This window comes from Alexandromys fortis, unplaced genomic scaffold (genome assembly GCF_014885135.2).
Source record: "Alexandromys fortis isolate MF-2015 unplaced genomic scaffold, M_Fortis_MF-2015_v1.1 scaffold_140, whole genome shotgun sequence".
In the NCBI taxonomy this organism is placed as follows: Eukaryota; Metazoa; Chordata; class Mammalia; order Rodentia; family Cricetidae; genus Alexandromys; species Alexandromys fortis.
Genome location: NW_026068048.1, coordinates 1,682,798 through 1,705,450, shown reverse-complemented (window position 1 = coordinate 1,705,450; position 22,653 = coordinate 1,682,798). Strand labels below are relative to the sequence as shown.

The following is a 22,653-nucleotide window of genomic DNA, read 5'->3' as shown; positions in this document are numbered from 1 at the left end:
TTTTTTTTTTTTTTTGAGACAGGGTTTCTCTGTGTAGCTCTGGCTTTCCTGGAACTCTGTAGACCAGGTTGGCCTTGAACTCAGAGATCTACCTCTGCCTCCCAAGTGCTGGGATTAAAGGTGTGTGTAGCCCAGCTTGATGATTTTTTTTTAATTTTGTTTCATACAGAAAAGATTTGTATTGCCAATATACAGTATGACATTTTATTATCATTTTTAAAGCTGTGTTCATCTGTGCATGTGTGCTGACTCTGGTTGTCTTCTTCAGTTTGATTTCCAACTTATTTTCAAGACAGAGTATCCTGGACATGGAGTTCACCCACTCAGCTGGACTGGCTGGCCAGCAAGGCCCAGGAGTCTTTCTGTCTCCATTCCCCCATGCACGTACAGGCGTGTAATTATCGGCACGTGCCTGGCTTTTTGCATGCCTGCTGGGAATCCCAAACGCAGGCCTTCACGCTTCTGTGGCAAGTCCTTCACTGACTAAGCAATCTCTCTAGTCCCCAAATGACACTTAACAGCCTGTCCAGTGAAGTTTGTGTGCAAATTATACATGTGTAGCTGAATAAATGTTCAGAAATTGAGTTTCCTTTACTTCCACATCAAGAAACGGATGTACGAGCTCTTTAGCCATCCCCTTAAGTCAGCTCCCATCCAGGCAGCCCAGATGAAGAGCAGTGCTCACTTCAAACACCCACATTAATTTTTACCTCATTTGAATTTACTTTTTCTTTTTGTTCTTTGTTTTTCTTCCTGTCTCCTTTCCCCCGATCCTTCCTTCTTTTTTCTTCTCCTCTGTTTTCTTTGACAGGGTCTTACTGTGTAGTAATCCAAGCTGGCCTTGAGCTTGAAATTTTCCTGTGTCCATTTCAGAATACGCCAACTCTGCCCAGCTTTAATTTTTAGTTTTAAGCTTTAAGTGGAATGATGTACTTCAATACATTTTAAAAACATTTATTTATTTTTTAATTCATTTTACATTCTAACCAAGGTTCTCCCTCCTATTCCTCCTCCAACTCCCCCTTGCCTCCCTCCAGCCCACCCACCATGCACTCCTCCCAAAAGGTAAGGGCTTCCATGGGGAATTGACACTGTTTGACACATTAATTTGGGGCAGGACCAAACCCCTCCCCTCTGCATGAAGGCCGAGCATGGCATCCCCTCATGGGGAATGGACTCTAACAAGCTAGCTCCTGCACCAGGGATAGATCCTGATCCCACTGCCAAGCTTCACCACTGTCTCCCGCATAGGGAGGGCCTAGTGGACCCATGAAGGCTCCACAGCTGTCCGGAGTTCATGAGTTTCCAGGAGCTTGGTCCAGCTGTCTCTGTAGATTTTTCCATCACGATCTTCATCTCCCTTTCTCATATAATCCCTCTTCCCTCTTTTCAACTGGACTCCCTGAGTTCAGCCTGGTGCTTGGTTGTAGATCTCTGTATCTGGGTCCATGTATTACTGGAAGAAGGTTCTCGCTTCTCTGGAGCTGTGGATTGTAGTCTGGTTATTCTTTGCTTTATATCATCTATCTACTTATGAGTACATACCGTGTTTGTCTTTCTGGGTCTGGGTTACCTCACTCAGGATGGTCTTTTCTAGTTCCATACATTTCATGATGTAATTTTTTTTAACCACCAAGTAATATTCCATTTTGAAAATGTACACATTTTCTTTATCCGTTCTTCAGTTGAGGGGCATCTAGGTTGTTTTCAGGTCCTGGTTATTACATAAATGCTGCTATGAACATTATTGAGTTCATGTCCTTGTGGTATGATTGAGCATCCTTTGGATATATGCCCATGAGTGATATCACTGGTTGGGGTAGATTGATTTCTGATTTTCTGAGAAATGGTCATACTTATTTCCAGATGGTTATACCAGCTTACATTCCCACCAGCAATGCAGAAGTGTTCCCTTTTCCTCACAACCTCTCCAGCATAAGTTGTCATCAGTGTTTTTGATGTTGGCCATTCTACTAGGTGTAAAATGGTATCTCAGAGTTGTTTTCATTTGCGTTTCCCTGATGACTAAGGATGTTGAACATTTCCTTAAATGTCTTTTGGCAATTTGAGTTTCTTCTGTTGAAAAAATTCTGTTTAGCTCTCCATGCCTTTTTAAAATTGGATTATTTGGTATTTTGTGTTGGGGACCAGCCTCGACAAAAATACCACTTGCCATGTTAGGGGCATGGGTATTTAGAAATATAAGTAAAGAATATGGAATGCATTTAAAAATAATAAAACAGAAACCATGGAATAGTACTGGGAAGGTAGTCCAGTGAATACTGAAAATCCTTAGCATTTAGTTTTCCATACACTTTTATACCCCAGTACCACAAGGGGAAGAAGACAAAGGCTTGAACGTGAAACAACGGTGCCAGAACAGGTACTTGCTTCAGTCCTTTGAGACATCGAGTCAATAACACCCTGTTACATTTGTGGCTATTGTAAAGGGTGATTTTTCTCTGATTTCTTTCTTGTCCCATTTGTCATTTGTGTATAGGAGAGCTACTGATTTTTTTTTGAGTTACTCTTGTATCCTACCACATTACTGAAGATGTTTATCAGTTGTAGGAGTTCCCAGGTGGAGTTTTTGGGGTCACTTATGTATACTATATGTATACTATCATATCATCTGTGAAAAATGATAGTTTGATTTCTTGTAAAAGGGACAACTGGAGTAGGTAAACCAACCAATCTGCTAAGTTTCTGTCTGGCAGGCCTGTTCAGTGATGAGAATGGGTGTTGAAGTCTCCTGCTATTAGTGTGTGGGAACTGATGTGTTATCTATGCTTTAGTAATGTTTCTTTTACAGATGTGGGTGTTCTTGTATTTGGGGCATAGATGTTCAGGATTGAGACTTCATTTTGATAAATTTTTCCTGTGATGAGTATGAAATGGCATCCTTCAGCTCTTTTGAGTAATTTTAGTTTGAAGTCTGTTTTGTTAGATATTAGGATAGCTACACTAGCTTGTTTCTTATGTCTATTTGATTGGAAAATCTTTTCCCAACCCTTTATTCTGAGGTGATACCTGTCTTTGAAGTTGATCTGTGTTTCTTGTATGCAGCAGAAGGATAGATTTTGTTTTTGTATCCAATCTGTTAGCCTGTGTCTTTTTATAGGTGACTTGAGTCTGTTGGTGTTAATGGATATTAATGACCAATGATTGCTAGTTCCTCATATTTTTGTTTTCGTTGTTGTTGGTGGCATCATGTGTGAGTTTCCCTCCTTTGGGAATTGCTGATGTGGGATTATCTATTTCCTGTGTTTTTGTGCATGTAGCTAACTTCCTTGGTTTTGAGTTTTCCTTCTAGTACTTCCTGTAAGGCTGAATTTGTGGATAGGTATTGTTTAAATCTGGTTTTGTCTTGGAATATATTGTTATCTCCATCTATGGTGATTGACAGTTTTGCTGGGTATAGTAGTCTGGGCTGGCATATGTGGTTTCTTAATGTCTACATAACACCTGTCAAGGATCTTTTGACTTTCATTGTTTCCATTGAAAGATTGAGTGTAATTCTGATAGGTTTGCCTTTATATGTTACTTGGCCTTTTTCCTTTGTAGCTCTTAATATTCTTTATTTATTCTGTATGTTAAGTGTTTTGATTATTATGTGGCAAGGGGACTTTTTTGGTTTGGTCTGTTTGCTGTTCTGTAAGCTTCTTGAACTTTCATAGGCATGTCCTTCTTTAGGTTGAGAAAGTTTTCTTCTATGATTGTGTTGAATATGTTTTCTGTGCCTTTGAGCTGTACTTCTTCTCCTTCTTCTATCCCTTTTATTCTTAGGTTGGTCTTTTCATGGTATCCCAGAATTCCTGGATATTTTGTGTTAAGAATTTGTTGAATTTAACATTTTCTTTTATCGATAAATCTATTTCCTCTATTGTATCTTCAATGCCTCAGATTCTGTCTCCCGTCTCTTGTATTGTTGTTTATGCTTATATTTGTAGTTCCTGATCATTTACCCAAATTTTCTATTTCCAAAATTCTCTTGATTGGGATTTTCTTTATTGCCTCTAGTTCAGTTTTTAAGTCTTTAACCATTTCCTTTACCTGTTTGATTGTTCCTTTTCTTTAAGGGATTTGTTGATTTCTTCCAATTTTTTGTTTGTCTTTTCCTCCATTTATTTAAGATGTTCATTTCCTCTTTAAGGGCCTCAATCATTTCATGAAATTATTTTTTTTATTTTTTATTTTTTGGTTTTTCGAGACAGGGTTTCTTTGTAGCTTTGGAGCCTGTCCTGGAACTAGATCTTGTAGACCAGGCTGGTCTCAAACTCACAAAGATCCGCCTGCCTCTGCCTCCCAAGTACTGGGATTAAAGGCTTGCGCCACCATCGCCCGGCCTCTTGAAGTTATTTTTAAGGTAGTTTTCTTTGGCTTCATCTGTGTTGGGATGTTCAGGTCTTGCTGTTGTAGAACCATCAATCTCTGGTGGTGCCATATTGCCCTTTATGTTGTTGAGTGTATCTTGTACTGTTGTCTACCCATCTGTTCCTCCAGTTGATATAGGTGGAGCCTGTGCTTCAAGGGGTCCCTCTTCCTTCATTTGGTGCAGTTGGTGCATTTGGTGGCTGTATTACATTGGTCACTTCTCCAGATGCATATGGGGTCATGGCTCTGGCGGTCACTCCCTTGGTACAGGTGGGTCTGTGGCCCTGGTGGGTGTTTATGCGGCGGTGTATCTTTTGCAGAGAATGGCATTGGATACTGACTGTGTCACAGGTGCTTTTTCCCAGAGGGACTTCTTAATATTGTTTCTGGAAGCCCCTTCCAGCCTGGAGCCTGGTTGCCACCACTCTCCCTGTCTCTGATATTTCTAGGCTGGGGTCAAGGCTGCCTCCGTGACCCCTCTCTCTCTCTGACACTTCTGGACCTGGGTCTATAAAGTGAGTTCCAGGACAGGCTCCAAAGCTACACAAAGAAACCCTGTCTCTAAAAACAAAAAACAAGCAAACAAAAACAATGATAAGAACAGGAACACACACAGAAGGACCAAGATCCATCCCTGCACTGGGCATAGTGGGCGTCCCTGTAAAATCCTAATGCTTGGAAAGTTGCAGAGGCCAGCCTGAGTTCCATAGTGAGACCCTGACTCAAGAAGAAAAGGTGAATTTCTTCCAGAGAGAACCCCACAACAAAGCCCTTTGTGCGCTTTTATGGGATGCACTTGATTTGAGCAAGAAGTCTCAGCTTTGCTGCCACTGACATTTTGAGCCAGAAAACCTTTAATGGTATGGAATTACCTGTGCACTGTAGCCTGTGTGACAGCTAATTCTGGCCTCTATCTTTAGGTCCCTGTAACTCTGGCACACCCCCTGTTGTGACAACCAAATTGTCTTCAGATATTGCCTTTTGGGGAACACAATTGCTCTCTGTTGAAACATGCTGGTCCTGTGGGGCATGTTGAGAATACTCCTGTAGTCTCACCCTTGGGAGGTGAGGCAGGAGCATCATTGTAATCGTCCTGCCTACGTGGAGGATTAAGGCTGGCCTGGGACTCATGTGGTGGAAAGAGAGAATGATTCTCGTAAGTTGTCCTCTAAGCAATACATGTAAAATAAATAACTACATAGATGTAGAAGGGAGGAAATAGCCTCCCTTCTGGTCCGGGGGGCTAGCTTCACAGTGTTTTCATGACTAGTGTCTTGTAACTCTGGGACAGAAAGACGTTTCCTGAGACTGTTGGGCAGGATGAGGAGGGTGCCTGTCATTCATGTGTCAGATACTCTAAACAAGAGCTAGGTCAGCTTTTGGGATTGTGCCAGGCTCAAAGATAGAATTTGTTTTGTTTTGTTTCAGGGTCTTACTGTGTAGCCATGATTGGCTGGCTTTAGATTCACTATTTAGACCAGACTGGCCTTGGAGTCATGGAAATCCACCCATTTCTGTCTTCCAAGTGCTGGAGTTAAAGGCATGCGCCACCATCACAGGCTCAAATGTCTACCCGTTAAAAAGAGATACTAGATCTATCTAATGTATTCAAGGCGAGGACAAGTTTTTACCAAAAATTAAAACTGAAGAATTGACTGTAACAAAGAACAAATTTAAAATAGAATCTAACTTTGTAGAGAACTTGAATCAGGCTGTCTTAGATATTTTGTAGTGGATCTGGAATGAATTGTTTTCTTTTTGGAAGAAAATGTGGTCACTGTGTTTTTGTCAGTGAAGCTGAGTGTTGCTATTTCTGTAGAGCTCATAATGGGAGCACACAGTGTGCTGTACAGTCTGGTTCATCCATGGTGTTTGCTGTATTCATTTCCACAATGAATGAAAAATCTAACCTTGGGCTGGCAAGATGGTTTAGGAGGCAGAGATGATGGTCTGAGTTTAAGTTCCTGGGATCCACGTGGTAGAAAGAACTGGCTCTTATGGATTGTCCTCTGACCTCCACACATGTGCTATGGTATGCCCAGGCACACACACACACACACACACACACACATGCGCGCGCGTGCACACATTCTTTCTCTAAATAAAAGTGAAAGAAACATGTGTTTAAAACTCTAACTCCATGTGTGACCAGGACTATGTAGGAGCATGCCGTCACTGAGGCACTGACTTGCTGTCTGTTCCTGTCGTGTTCAGCCCCATGCTGTTTGAGTGCTGTGTGCTCCTCCTTCAGTCTCCACTCTCTCCTAAAGAAGAAAAGACTTTCCCATGCACTACCACGAGTTTGTTCTTTTCAGGGTTCAGTGACCTTCAGGGATGTGGCTGTGGACTTCTCACTGGAGGAGTGGGAATTCCTGGACTCTGCTCAGAAGAGCCTGTACCGGGACGTGATGTGGGAGAACTACAGCAACTTCCTCTCTCTGGGTGAGCGCTCTGCCCCGGAGGGTTAGCTTTCCCTTCGCTCTTACTTTCTGCTCTGTAGATTGGAAATAGGTTCTTCCATTCAACTTGTAGCCATTCTTGGTCTAGGGCGCCTTCTCGTTTTCTCAGACTGATCCCTGGCTTCCTTTGTGTTCAGGTTTCCCAGGCATCTGGATTTGGTATGGCAGAAGTATTTCTAAGAAAGCAGATTGTATACCACATGAATACGATGTAGACACTCCCTGCTCCTCTCTAGCTTCAAAGGCAATGCATGTGGGATGGATACAAGCTTAAAACTCGGGGAACATGCTCTTTTCTGGGTAACAGCCTCTAACGGTCTTCCTGCTTCACATCTGAAAGTTAAAACCTGGGCTGGGACTGTAGCTCAGTATTTGAACATTTGCCTAGGGCATGTGAGGCCCTGGATTTAATCCCAGTACCACAAAAATACTTAGAATCTCAGCATTTTGTATCTACTGAAAGGGTCTGACTGTTTCTTATCCTGTCATCCCTGTGAGCACAGTGAGAATCATAGCTAAGGCATGTGTGTTCTGTGCACTTAGTGCCTAGGTGCTTTTCCAGGTGTTATGCGGTCCATCAAGCCTCACAACCATTCCTGAGAGAGATGCTGGCATCATCCTCTTCTGTGCTCAGGCACAAGAGGTTGGGGCCATGGAGATGACACTTTGCACTTGTGCAAATGTGAGGACCCGATTCAAGTCCGCAGAACGCATGTAACAGTGCAGTAGTGCCTGTGTGTAGTCTTGCATTACTGTGGTGAGGGAAGAGGCAAAGACAGGAGGATTCCTGGAAACTCAGGCCTGCTTGGTGAGCACAGAAATGAACAACAAAAGACCTCATTTCCGACAGTGGAGAGCTAGGAGTTCTAAGGTTCTCCGATTGTATGTGTGCTATGGCATGTGTATGTCCACACACACACACACACACACACACACACACACACACACACACACACACTGGTTACTGAGGTGGCCTAGGAAGCAGGTCGGATGTGAAGTAGTCTGTCCGTAGCTGTAGTCTTCACACGGTGTGGCCGCTCTGCAGAGCCAGGCTAAATTACATGAAGTATGTCCTTAGTCATCTGGTGTTTATTCTTTGTGGTCTCAAGGCTCCCTAAAATGGTTACTCTGGAGCTCCATTGTGTGGATTTAATGCTTTAGTTTATGAAGTGCCGTTTTGGAGACAGGCAAGGAGGTGATCCTAGTACTCAAGAGGCTGAGACAGGAAGATAGCCACCTGAATGCTGGGCTGGACTGTATACTGAGTGCCAGGCTGACTGGGCTTCAGAGTGAGACCCTGTCTCCAAACAGCACCATTTGACTTATAATTAATTTAAAATTTAGTGAAATCTGAAAGTAAGGACTTTCAGGTTTATAATTCGATTTGACATTTTTCTATTAAGCAGGACCTTCCATGTCTAAGAGACTGGATGAAGACGGGAAGGAGCCTGAGGTAGCTGTGAAAGAAGGGAGAAGACATTGTCCCGGTGAGTGAGGGTGAGCTGGCCTGGGGGCTGTTGCTACAGCTAGTTGCTCAGCCAATGAGCGGGGTCCTTGCTGAGAGATTTTTGAGGATTTCTCTTCCAAAGTCTTGGCCTCAAGCCTGAGACTTGAAGCTAATTCAGATAAAAAAAATATGTGTGGATGTGAAAGAGGGGTGGGAGAGAGATAGGCATGTATGCCATGGCATGCGTGGAGGTCAGAGGACCACTGCATGGAGTTGGTTCTCGCCTTCATCTTCCCATGGGTTCTGGCATCCAGCTCAGGTTGGCAGGCGGTGGCAGTACTGTTCCCCGCTGAGCCTTTCTCTGGCCCAAATTCCCATTTTTAACTCTGAAGTAGCAAAATTGCCCCTTTTTTGTTGTTGGTGGTGGTTTTTAAAGTCAGGCTTTCTCTGTGTAGTACTGGCTATCCTGGAACTTGCTCTGAAGACCAGGCTGGTAACAATAGTATCAAACATACATTTTCACAAGAGTGACAAAAACCGGTTAATCTGACAAGGAGGTACCATATGTCTCAGGAGTGTGGTTATGAAGTTCCCCTGTGGCTGGGAACACAGCATTGGTAGCTATACTGACCTGTGGGCTTGATTTGTGTTAGCATGTCGGGGACCAGCCACAACAAAAATACCTCTTGCCAAGGTAAAAGCATGGGATTAGAAATATAGTAAAGAATATGAAGACACAAATGAAAATAATAAAATGGAGAAATAAATAGGATAGTATCAGGAGGGGATTTTCATGGGTACTGAAAATTTGCCTGCATTTAATTTCCAACTGCTTAAAATACCCTTGACCCCAAAAGATAGGAGTAAGACAAAAAACTACATTAACACGATACAAGGAAATGAACATACCAACAGAAGGTCGTGGGACCAAAACACTCTGTAGGCAAACCACTCCCTGGGTGGACTCCATAAAGGGAACTGGAACTTAGTTGGATCCTTAGACTTTTGTTTGAGGTAGGAACAGATCTACTTCTTTATTCCTGGAGCACAAGGTCTGGCAGTTAGCCACACCTGTTGACAATCACCTTGAGAGAGCAGAACTCTCTGGTCAGCGTCTAGGTGGGGCCTTCTGAGGTAGAAGCACAGTAACCTTGAAGGAGCTAAAGGTAAGCCCAACTCTCTGACCTTAGGTCAGTGTGGAAATAGGCTCGTGATTTTGGGCCTCCACATTAGCATCTAGCTGGTGGAGTTAAATCTCTTCTGGGGAATGCCCAGGTGAGAATTTTCCTCTCTGAAGCGAGTTTTAGTGACTCAGGCCCTTTTCCTGTATAAACAGTTAATTTCCTGGGCTATGACCCTGTGTTAGTTGACAGCAAGGTGAAGGGTAATTACAGAATATTAGTAGCCTGTTAGGTCAGAGCAGACCAGTAGATCACACTTCCTGAGTCTGCTGTAGAGCAGACACACTACCTCCTGTGTGAGGCTCCTTTCCTATCAGTGAGTACAGTCCTGTCAGTACAGTGTGTGGGGAACTCCTTTATGTAGACTCTGGCTGTGGGAACAAAGGCTTGACTGACTGAATCCTTTTCACTTCAAGGATTCCTGGAGTGGGGGAGGTATCCGGCTGTCCTCCAGGGAAAGTCAGGTTTATCCACTGCGGGGACACTGTAGAAGGGGGAAATGCCATGATTTCACAGGATTTCTACGGAAAGGCCAGGTGTCCCCGAGGCTCTGCAGGAACAGGTTAGTCCAGGTGGAGTGCACGCACTTCCTGTGGATAGTCCGGTAGATCTGTCAGCTGTACATTACTGCATAATTCTTGTGGACTCACCACAATATGGAGGTGCATGCCTGACATCTTAGCATTCAGGGGTGGAGGCTCGGCCCCTCGCTAAGGCTACATTTCATCCACCCTAATGGTAGCTTGCCTCTCTGAAAGCTTCTTTTTGCGTGTGTGTTGGGGAGAGGATGTTTCTGTGTGAGGCTGTGCAAGTGTTTGGTGGCTCGTTCACATGTGTGTGTGCGTGTGCAGGTATATGTGGGGTACCTTCCTCAATGGCTTCTTCACTTTATTTTTTTGAAACACAGCCTTGAACTGAACCTGGAACTCACTGATTGGTTAGACTGACTGGCTAGCAAATCCCCAGGGTTCCTCCATTTCTGCCTGTGTGGTGCTGGGATTAAGGATGCACTTCTACCCCAGGCTTTTTCTGTGGGTGCTGGGGATATAAGCTCGGGTCTGCCTGCTTCAGAACAAGCACTTTACTAACTGAGTCGTCGCCTCAGCTGCTCCTTCCTTCCTTTCCTTTTTTGAGTCAGGATCTCACTGTATAGCCCTGGCTGGCCCAGAACTCCTTCTGTCTCCTGAGTACTGGAATTGAATGCACCACCATACCTGTCGGAGATCCCTCTTTCCCTCCCTCCCTCCCTCCCTCCCTCCCTCTCTCTTTCCTTCCTTCATCTTGGAGACTAGACTTGAACTCACTATGTATGTCTATGTAACTTCTGGTCCTCTTCTTCCATCTCCTGAGTGATGGGATTACAGTCAAGCACCACCACACCCAGTTTGGTCTTTAACTTTTTTCTTATTTTTGAGATGGGATTCTATGCCACTCAGGTTGGCTTCTAACTCAGGGTCAAGTTCTCCCCCAGAATCCTTCTCCCTTATCCTCTCTGAAAGTTGGGAATATAAGCACACATTATTCTCTAGTTGAGTTTTCTTTTTTAGTTTTAGAGATTATCTTACTTTGTAGCTTAAGCTGTTCTGAGACTTGATGTAGCCCAGGCTGACCTTAAATTTGCAGCATCCAGCATTCGCCGCCTGAGTGCTGGGGTTGTGGATGTGAGCCTACGTGGCTTTATTTCCACATGTGCTGTCTTGGCACTCAAAACAGGACTTCTGCTTCATTTTTATGCATTTTAATATTCATGAAGTGACTTTGGCCACACTAAGCACCTTTACCCCTTGAGATAGCAACTGTAATGTTGTTAGTGTTTTACTAATAAAATTGTACCCAGTTGCATGTTAATGTGTGCTGTTTTTCCCATGGATTTGTGGTGCAGGATTTTGTATAGGATATGGGTTTTGGGGTGCATCTGGGTAGTATTTTTTCAGAAATACCTGTTTACAGGAAGGGTAGTAGGCATGACTTTAGGTCCTTTAATTTGTCGGTAGACGTTTTCCTCCTCCTGGAACAGGGATGCAGCGTACTTCTTTCTTGTTTTCTTTCAGATTTGGTGTCCAGATTCCAGACCAAGACTTCCTCTGCAGACAAGGATATCTATGGACTATATTCATTACAGTGGGAGTTGATGGAGAAAATTAAAAGCTACAGCCTCCAAGGTTCTGGTCCTAGAGATGATTGGGAATATGAAAGCAGGGCTGAGCGACAAAAGGAACCACAGGAAGGTTATCTGGGGCAGTTGAAAATGACCTCTGAGAAAGGCACGCACAGAAAGCACCGTTTCCTTACCGAGTGCCAGCAGGTTCAGAGTGGAGAAAAGTTCTATGAATGTAAAGAGTGCAGGAAGACCTTTATCCGCCGCTCAACGCTTAGTCAGCACTTAAGAATCCACACTGGTGAGAAACCGTACAAATGCAAGGAGTGTGGGCAGCCCTTCAGACAGCGTGCACACCTTATCCGACACCACAAACTGCACACCGGTGAGAAGCCCCATGAGTGCAGGGAGTGTGGGAAGGCCTTCACAGTGCTCCAAGAACTCACTCAGCATCAGCGGCTCCATACGGGGGAGAAGCCGTATGAGTGCAGGGAGTGTGGAAAGGCCTTCCGGGTGCATCAGCAGCTGGCTCGGCATCAGAGGATTCACACTGGGGAGAAGCCCTACGAGTGCAAGGACTGTGGCAAGACCTTCAGACAGTGCACACACCTCACCCGGCACCAGCGACTGCACACTTCCGAGAAGCTGTATGAGTGTAAGGAGTGTGGGAAAGCCTTCGTGTGCGGCCCAGACCTTCGCGTCCATCAGAAGATCCACTTCGGCGAGAAGCCCTATGCCTGTAAGGACTGTGGCAAGTCCTTCAGGATATGCCAACAGCTAACTGTCCATCAGAGCATCCACACTGGGGAGAAACCCTATGAATGTAAGGAATGCGGGAAGGCCTTCAGGTTGAGGCAACAGCTTGTTCGCCATCAGAGAATCCACACCCGTGAGAAGCCCTACGAATGTCTAGAGTGTTGGAAGACCTTCAGTAGTTATTCCCAGCTGATCTCACACCACAGCATTCATGTGGGCGAGAGACCCTACGAGTGCCAAGAGTGTGGGAAAGCCTTCCGACTGTACTCGCAGCTCACTCAGCACCAGAGCATCCACACGGGCGAGAAGCCCTACGAGTGCAAGGAGTGTCGGAAGCCTTTCCGGCTGCTCTCCCAGCTCACTCAGCACCAGAGCATCCACACGGGCGAGAAGCCCCACGCGTGCAGGGAGTGTGGGAAGGCCTTCCGGCTCCACTCATTCCTCTCTCAGCACCAGCGCATCCACAGCGGAGAGAAGCCCTACAAATGTAAGGGGTGTGGGAAGGCCTTCAGACAGCACTCGCACCTCACCCAGCATCAGAAGATCCACAGTGCAACTTAAAACCTCAGTTCTGTGTTAGGTTGCAAAATATCAGGAAACCCATTTTTGAGAATAATTTGTTTCATGCTTACAAGTAAGCATAAGAAAGACGGTGGTGCTTTAAAAACCCTCCATTCTCACCTGTTACCTATCTTCAGGAAATTCCTATGAAAGAATAATCTGATGAATGTAGGAAAGTCTTTAGCCTTATCTGCCTCCATCTCCTTCTGGCTACACTCTTCCCACTGTGATTCTGGACAGGACACTAAATATCAATGCCTTGTTTCCTGCACTGTTGGAATGGTGATGATAGTACCTATATGTGCTATTTATTGGTATGTAACAAATTACTAGAAATCAGTAGTTTAAATAATATACATTTAGTATCTAAAGATTTCTATAGTTCAAGAGTCCAGGAAAGCCTTAGTTGGGTCTTTGAAGTTGCAACTGAGGCTGGCTTTCATCTGAAGGCTTAACTAGAGAAGTACCCATATCGAAGGTAACAGGTTAGACACCTGAGGCACCTGAATTCTTTGAGAGCGGATACATTGAAATCCTCAGTTTCTGGATGGCCATTGGCAGAAAGATGAGTGAGGTTCCTGGCCACCTTGACCATCCCAGTGTGGCTGTTGGTTTGTTGGATTTTTTTTTTTTAAATTTTAGGTGGGGTTTCTTTGTACATCCCTGACTATCCTGGAAGTTACTCTGTAGACTAGGCTGGCCTTGAACTCACAGAAATTCACCTGCTTCTGCCTCCAAGTGCTGGGATAAAAGGCGTAGCTGCTGTTTTAATGAGATCGTAGAATCCAAGAAAGGTGGTTGCTAGCAGGATGGAAGTCAGCTACAAGACTGAAGTTATTATCTGTGTCACCTAGTCATAAACATCCCACCATTCACCACCTTCTGCTGGCTAAAATAAGTTCTCACGCTTAAGATTGCATGAAGCTGACGATTACAAGACAGGGACCAGTGACGGAAGTTTAGAGCTGTACTGCATAAAAGAATTGATAAGAATGAAGTGGCTAAGACTTGACAGAGAGCAGTCATGGTAGCATGCATCCCTTAAGTGATGTCCATGATTGTTGGCAGTATTGTCAGTCATATAAAAGGAAGATGATCCGATGGAAGTAATAAATGTAAAAATGCTGCTTCTTTTTACATCTCTGCATTTACAAACCTCAGAGTAACCTCTTCGAGGTAAGATCTAGGAGGTTATAGTAATTGGGAGGTTTTTGTCACTTCATGACTGAATTTCATGAATGTGGGTTGTTAAAACTTAACCGTTAAAGAATCAGAGAGTGACTTCTTCAAATTAAACAAAAAAGCAGATCATTTCGAATCCCCTCTCTGACAAGATTCAGGATGAGCCACACAATCTCAAGGATAGCATCAAAGACAGCTAGCCACCTGGGGATTTGGCTTTTATGTGTACACATATGTAAAGGCTGGGGCTGGGGAAGGGCTTGGTAGTTGAAGTGCATGCTGTGTGAGCATGAAGACCCAAGTTTGGATCCCAGAACCCATGTTAAATGCCAGGTAGATGGAGGGGCTCACCTGTGGTTCCGGCCTCTGGAGACAGAACCTGGATGTCCTAAGCAAGTTGGCTAGTAAGACATATTGGGCATATTGCTGAGCTCTGGGTTGGAATGAGAGACCCTACCCCAGTGTTTAGAGTGGAAGAGTGGTCAAAGATGGCTCCTCAGATAACCTAGGACCTCCACATGCACCTGTGTGCATGTTCACTACACACACGAGCCCACACACATGCAAATGCATACCTCATTCACACAAATATTAAAAAGATTGACAATCAGTATACCTCTTGTTACTCAGGTTGCTGCATTTTCAACCTGTGTTTCACGCTGGACATCGTGACATGACTCTGCTAGGACTTTGGTCATTATCGCGTTGATGACTGCACAGTCCAGTCAGCAGTCGATGATGGCAGGACACCAACTCGTTGTTTAGTTAGAAATGTATTTATTCATTGAGACAGAGTCTTACCATGTAGACCAGGCTGGCCCAGAACTCACAGAGATCTGTCTGCCTCTGCCCCCAAGTGCTGGGATGAAGGCGTGCGCCACCATGCCTGGCTAACATCATCTTACATTAGCAGAGGAAAGCAACATGAACATTGGTTTTTCTTTTCCATGTGAACCACTTTTCGGTGTCAACAAGTGTTCATCAAATTCAGGTTTTTTTTTTCCCCCTAAGCAGATTTCACCAGTAAATGCAGAAAAACAGAGATAGAATGGGGGGGGGTGTCACCACTTTCTAGACTCTAGGGGAATAGTGGGTTCAGAAAACGAACTTTAGTGAATACTGGATTTTTGTTGTTGTTGCTTTTGTTTGTTTTTTTTGAGACAGGTTTTTCAATGTAGCCTTGACTGTCTTGGAGCTGCTCTGTAGACCAAGCTGGCCTTGAACTCACAGAGATCTACCTGCTTCTGCCTCCCGAGTGCTGGGGCTAAAGGCGTGCACCATCACCTCCTGGCTGAACACTAGAATTTTTATGTGAAAGATTGTGTGACCACTTCTGGTCCCTTCATTGACTTTGACCTCAATAAAACTGTGACTCTCGGACATTAGCCACCTCCTGATAGGGTGCAGCAGGCCTGCCAAGGTGACCCAGCAGCTCACCTGCTGTAGGAGCCCGTTCCTACAGTCAGCTAAGGTACCTGGAATGGGGGTCCTTAAGGCCAAAGGATGTCAGATGAAAGAAACTGAGACATAAGATACAGGATAGAATCTGGAGGTCTGTTTGGCAGTTGGTTGGTTAAACAAGCCTCCAAACAGCCAAGAATTTATTTTAAAACTTGCTTATATGCCAAGGCAGAACTAAGCACAGCACAGACAGTATCCAACCACAAGACCATTCCTGCCCTTGAGTGAGCAGCCTCCTACCTAACCTGCACTTGCTGCTCGGAAGCAGCCTCACTTTCTACCTTGGTGTTCCTGAGGCTTGTGGTCAGCAGATAAGAACACTAGATAGAGTGTTCTTATGGGCAAAATGGTCTTCTTCTTGGGCCAAATCAGAAGTCTCTCACAACCTTCAAGGATATTGGAAAAAGAAGAGCAGACAAGCTTGAACTCAAATGACTTATAAATCAGAATGAACTCTGGATGGAAACTGAGTCTCATGGGCTCCCTCAAGTTTTCAAATTCTTTAAAATCAAGAGCTCCAGGAATGGATGGGCAGAGCAGATTCAGCACAAGGAAGCATCCATTTTGACCAAAGTGATAAAATTCTCAGAACAACTCACCGGAACTCTCCAGCTTTGTGTGGCATGAAGAAAAGGGGAGGCCATGAAAACAAAGCTGAGGTAAGTATGGGCGTCACTTCGAAATAGTTTGAAGAAAGAGTGTAAGCGCATTCTGGGAACAGGAGGAAGTGGCAGGAGGCTCTGACTGTTAGAGATGCATTCTTAACAAGATACACCAATGTGCATCCCTGGAGAGCCGGCGTGATGCTGCATACACGTGATCCAGAGCACTGGGCTCGGGACTCGCGCAGCAGGATTGCCAGTTCAAGGATAATCTGGGCCACATAGCAGGGCTAGGTCCAAAAGGAAATGGACAAAAATCTGGCAAAAGGAAGGGGGTTGACAAAATCAGGCCTAGTGCTGCACGACTTTAACCCCAGCACTCGGGAGGCAGAGGCAGGCGGATTGCTGGATTTGAGGCCAGCCTGGTCTACAGAGTGAGTCCCAGGACAGCCAGCACAACAAAGACAAATCCCTTCTCAAAAAAAAAAAAAATGGTGCTGGCAAAATGAGCTTAGAGTGCCAGAGCATTGCTAGTGGCCGATTGTGGTTATTTGATCACGGAGGATTGTTCCATTTCACCTTTGTGCATCTCTGATTCCAATGTCTTAACAACCAAAACAAATAGGAAACTGTGAGATGCCTGCATATTTAAGCTGGCTAAAGGCCACCAAACTGACAAGGAGGCAGGTGACATCCTTTGATACACCAAGGGAGTTCTTTGTGAACTTGACACACAAAATAGGTGTTGACTATCAAGAACTGTGAAATAGATGTACTAAAGCAAGCAAAAGCTTTAGGAAATAATCCTTAACAAGATTTTCAAATGAGCTTGATTAAAACAAAGACTAGTGTCCGGCCAGGCTTCCCAAGGAAGGTGTGGACATTAGAGGGACAGCAGTGGTCATTTTTGTGTCAGCCACTGAGGAGGGAGGAGCTATGGGGAGCACAATGCAACCGCTGCTTCCCTAAAAGTGGCCAGCGTTGCCTGCAGGTGCGGACTTGCAGGGTGACGAGAGGCCCCACATTGAACTGAGGATTTAATGGTATTTGGGCTAGGGTGGAGTCAGGAGCTGGGTGTGCCTTGACTCTAGGCGGCCACCAGGAGCAAAGAGCACCAGCAGATGGCCAGGGCACTTGGGTGTAGGTCAAGAGACTGTGCCATGACTGGGCATTTACCCCTGCCCCCAGGAGTACGCTGTATCCACTTCTCTCCTTGGAGAGTGGGGTATATGGAGACACGGCAGCCATGGATGCTGGCCTGGAGCCTGTCAGACCTGGGGAGTCTCCACAGAGCTTTCTTGCTCGGCTGAGACCCAGCAGTTGGAGCTGGGAGGTACCCAGTAGCCTAGTGTGCTCAATGTGCTCTTTTGAGGAAACCCCTGGAAGGAGGGATGGGTATTTTCATGCTCTAGTGGGCCTTGCAAACTTAAAAACAGACGGCTTTTTGTTGCGTTGAATCCCAAGACCAGTTGGATAGTGGTGGGCCCTGGGAGATCCTGCCCGTTCTCCGTAAGATCTCACTGTACAATGTTAGGCTTATTACGTGTCCTAGTCAGGGTTTCTGTCGCTGAGCTGAAACACCAAGACCAACACCAGGTGGGGAAGGAAAATGTTTATTTGGCTTACGTTTCCATATGTCTTTTCATCATTGAAGGAACTCAAGCAGGGCAGGAACACGGACGCAGGAGCTGATGCAGAAGTCGTGGAGGAGTGCTGCCTACTGGCTTTCTTCCCATGACTTGCTTAGCCTGCTTTCTTAGAGAATACAGGACTACCAGCCTGGGGAATGGCCCCACCCACCATGGGCTGGACCATCCCATCAATCACTAATTAAGAAAATACTCCACAAGTTTGCCAGGAGCCAAATCATACAGAGGCACTTTCTCAGCTGAGGCTCCTTCCCCTCAGATGATTCTAACTTGTGTCAAATTGACATAAAACTAAACCAGAACATTGAGCATCTAGACAGCGGAGTCAGGCTAGGCTGCCTGTGGTACCATTTTGAAAAAGCATCTGACTGCTAATTGTTTGAGGACCGGAAGCCCATTTGTTCAGGGTGCAGGGGACAGCACAGTTGCTCACTCTCGGGGGCAGTATGGTCAAGTAGGACACCCACGACACCCGAGAAGCTTAGTGGGAAAATCCTTCCAACAGCGTGTGCCTGTGAATGCATGCAGCTGCAGGTACCGGGGTAGGAGGTAGGCATCTCAGAAAACTGGTAGAGATTCCCTGGTCCAGTGTTCCATGTGACAGCTCACAGCCCATTCGTCCCCAGATGTCTTTAATAAGATCTAGGACTGCCCTCAGGTACTCCTGGAGGCTGCTTTCTGGGTTCACGCAGAGTCTGGACACAGCAGAGCTAACATAGAAGATGACTCAGGCCACCGGCATATCTGTGACATATTTTAATACTGTACATGCTATCTAGAGTCATAAGCTTCTTGAATTGTGGCCATGGTGGATGGATATTGTGATGGGGCAGAGCTCAAGAGATTGTTCAACAGTTAAGAGCATTTATTGCTCCTACAGAGGACCAGAATTCTGTTCCCAACACCCATGTCAGGTTGCTCTCGGCTGCCTGTAACTCCAGCTCAAGGGATCTGATTGCCCTTCCCAGCCTTCACAGATACCTGCACTTATGTGCAAATCCCCATGCAGACACATAATTAAAAAGAAAGGACTTGGGAAGCAGAGGCAGGTGGATCTCTATGAGTTCAAGGGTAGCCTGGTCTATAGAACGAGTTCCAGGACAGCCAGGGCTACCCAGAGAAACCCTGTCTCAAAACAACTGAAAAATAAAAGGAAAGCTTGCCAGGTGTGGTACCAGGTGCCTCTAATCCCAGTACACAGGAGGCAAAAGTAGGCGGGTCTCTGAGTTCCAAACCAGCAAGGGCGACTTAGACCCTGTCTCAAAAAAAACCCCACAAATAAATTAAAAAGTAAATATTTTTAAAAATCTACTTGCTCTTGTGATATTGACAGGTATGCTATGTAGGGCCTGTGGCTGTCAGTAGGGATGTCATTGTGGCCTCACCTGTGTGCACATTGCCACAGGCCTGCAAGCATTCCACGACGGGACCAACAGGTCAGTCTACCATCAAAGGTTTCTCAGCTCTGCTACGCATGGCTCTCCCAGAGAATTGACTGTGACAGGGTGCTTGTTTTATAAGCACAGACTCTAGAACTGGCTGGAAGACAACCTAGGCCAGTGCCGCCTCCACCTGTCTTTTTTTTTGTGGGGGGGGGTTTATAAAGTTTAGTTAGTGGGTTATGGAGGGGAAGGGGAAGAAGGGGTGAAGAGAGCAGAAGGGGGAGAGCCCTCATCTGTCTTACAAGCAGGGCAATGCTAACTGAAAGAAAAACTAGGCTAACACATCACTTCAAGGATTTCCCTTGAGGGCAAAGTCACTCTCAGAAGCCATAGGTTATTAAACAAAATCCCAGTGCCAGAGATTGGCTACCTCCATGTGAGTTTTACCCAGAGATTCTTGAGCTCCCTCCCCCCAAATTAGAAGACAATTGGCACCGTTTTTTGTTTGCATGGCAGAAAGATTTGATAAGTCAGTGTTGGTGGGCAGAAAGATTTGATAAGTCGGTGTTGGTGGCAGAAAGATTTGATAAGTCAGTGTTGGTGGCAGAAAGATTTGATAAGTCGGTGTTGGTGGCAGAAAGATTTGATAAGTCGGTGTTGGTGGCAGAACGATTTGATAAGTCGGTGTTGGTGGCAGAACGATTTGATAAGTCGGTGTTGGTGGCAGAACGATTTGATAAGTCGGTGTTGGTGGCAGAACGATTTGATAAGTCGGTGTTGGTGGCAGAACGATTTGATAAGTCGGTGTTGGGGGGCAGGCAGAGCATAGCACAGCAACCAGCTTGAAGAGCTGAGATCTCCACTCAGCTAAAGTGGAATCCTCAAGTAGGGTTCATAAGATGCTGGTCCTACCACCTTTTGCATATCAGCTGATTCTTTCAGTAGATGTGTTGTGAAGCCATAAGCATTCACCCTTGGGGCAAGATTCAGCAGAGTACGGATTACTGGGCACAATTCTGTCCCATGTACTGATATATTGGGCCATCCCAACCACTTCGTGGGACCTCCAGAGGGAAATTTAGTCACACAGTCAGTAACCTTGGTCCCCACAGTCTAATCTCTGCCTCAGTCCCTGAGATACATTAATAGCCACCTTCTTGTCACCATCTTCCATTTGGCAGGACACACATTCAGGAAAAGTCTTTTGTATAGATCACATTTGGGACCTTCAAAGATAAAGGGACGTCCAAGGTCAGAGAACTGCCTGTTTTGTGTGTGTATAAACTGGAAACTTTACAGAATAAGAAGAGAACAGCAGGAGAAAAAGATGCTGATGCAGAAAAGTACATTGTGGAGAGTTCATTTCGCCCTCAGCTCTAAGTCCCATGCTTGCTGTGAGTCTTCCTCTGGACAAGGGGGACACTGAGGCTGATCTCAGAGCTCCCTGATATATAACTATATTCAGTTTTGTTTTGTCTTTCCCCCCTCCCCGGAAGTTCTTCCAAATCATTTTCATTGGGAGCCTCAGTATGGTTTTAGTAATTTTGGGAAGACGTGTATTTCCTTTGTGTCTGCCATGGGACCGGCACATTTGGACTTTGTTTTGCTTTTCCTTTTTTTTCTAGAAATTCAAGGGTTTTTTTTTTTTTTATTTAATCCAGCGTAGTGTACAATATTCAGGACAGGACTTAGTCAAGGGGCTGAAGGGTTGTTTCCTTTGTGGGGCTGATGTTTAGGGCTAGTCCTAGTGTGCCTCCTGCTTGGTCTGTAGCTAGTGCTGAGGCTGTGCAACTCCCCGGGCCTAGACACCATCCTCTGGACTACTCAGGCTTCCTCTCTGGACCTGCAACTTCACTGCGATTTCTGCAACTCCCTGTATGCCTTTAGTCATAAACAGTCACTTTTTACTGGGACTCCACTGCTTTTGGCAGATGCAACCTAGATCCTTCAGCTGGCACATACCAGGGCAGCAGACATTTTCCTCTTGAGGTGACCAGTGTTTAGACTCTTCATCAATGGAACTGAGTTAGTGCGGCACTTCCCGACTTATGCCATAGTACATCAGGCCTATAGCTTTTATACTTTCTTCCTAAGTTAAGCATGGCTCCTGAGTTTTGCTAAATGCTCTTTAAATGAAAAATCTTTATTAAATCCTTCAGTACTTAAAATATATAGATGTTATCTGCTTCTGTTGTTCTCTCAGTGACCATAATACATAAAAATGGGAAAAAAGCAGACCCAGCAAGAATTAGGTCTGTCCTTGTCACTCCCACACACTGTCCATGTTAGAGCAGGAGGTTACTCAGAAGTCTAAAAGGCTATGCGTCACCCATGTGTACACTTGAGTTTGATCTTGCAGACCCAGTGTTCTTTCCTCTGCAGGCCCAGGACACATAGCTCCGTGAAGGAAAAGCAAGACTCCATTATATTTTTCTGAAATGATTTATTTTATATAATTTCAACCAAAACTAAGCAAACAAAAATCCATGCTTAAAAAATACTGGGCCATCCTTACACACGCTACTGAGCCTCTCGATTTTTAGGAAAGAAGACTTAAGGCAATAAAATACAGAAAACTACTTGGCATAAAAGATAATCCAGAAACAAAACCAGTAAAACAGCATACAAAAGCTATTTAAAATAAGGGCGAGGAAACTACACCTACAGGCACAATCCACCAGCTGCCGTTCTGTGAAGGTTTGATTGACACAGTATATCCAGTTTGGCCAGAAAGGTAACTGACATCTTTGGAGAGTGACATTATTTTGCTTGGGGCTGTGCTGTGCATCACAAGACACCGAGAAGATCTCTGGCCTCTGCCCACGAGACACAAGCAGCAATCATCTTTAAAGTGACAAACAAAACGCCTGTGGACACTGGCAGATAGATGTCTACTGGGGATGCGGCAGAAGCGGCCGAGAACCGCTGGCTCAAACGGGATGCGTTTCCCTGCTGCAAAGGGTGCGTGGAAACAGGCTCCCAAAGCCTGAAATACTGCCTGGCCCTTCATAAAACAACATTTGGTAACTATTATTCTAATAGAAACAAGGGCAAACGACATATGCTAGACTAAGACAATAAACTGCTAATGTGGTAATAGGATCTAGCCACGTTTCTACAAAAAACAAAACAAACCCAACTCCAGTTTTTTTTTTTTTGTTTGTTTGTTTGTTTTTTGTTTTTCGAGACAGGGTTTCTCTGTAGCTTTGGAGCCTGTCCTGGAACTAGCTCTTATAGACCAGGCTGGCCTCGAACTCAGAGATCTGCCTGCCTCTGCCTCCCAAGTGCTGGGATTAAAGGCGTGCGCACCACCGCCCGGCCCAACTCCAGATTTACAAAGGGAGACTGACAGCAATGTGCAAGTCACAGAAACCAAGCTCAAATGTCCCACAGGCACAGGAGACGCTCGGCCTTGCTGGCAGTTAAGTGCAAACGGAAGGCACATTTTCAGTCCTGGTTTACACTGCTGGGAAACACACACATCTCTGTTGAGAGAATGGT

General features: G+C 45.2%; 1 protein-coding gene across 14 annotated transcripts in view; it reads left to right on the top strand.

Annotated features, from left to right (window-relative positions):
* LOC126486747 (zinc finger protein 14) overlaps positions 1 to 22,653 on the top strand; it is a 28,365-nt gene that overhangs the window by 3,962 nt on the left and 1,750 nt on the right. Inside the window, exons 1-6 of one of the 14 annotated variants that reach the window (XM_050119202.1) lie at positions 5,014 to 5,530; positions 6,690 to 6,816; positions 8,237 to 8,320; positions 11,513 to 12,802; positions 15,223 to 16,178; positions 20,334 to 22,327. In XM_050119202.1, coding sequence (XP_049975159.1) covers positions 5,504 to 5,530; positions 6,690 to 6,816; positions 8,237 to 8,320; positions 11,513 to 12,802; positions 15,223 to 15,236 — 1,542 coding nt within the window. In that variant the 5' untranslated portion in view covers positions 5,014 to 5,503 and the 3' untranslated portion in view covers positions 15,237 to 16,178; positions 20,334 to 22,327. The other 13 variants (XM_050119203.1, XM_050119194.1, XM_050119193.1 and 10 more) reach the window with 13 other exon arrangements.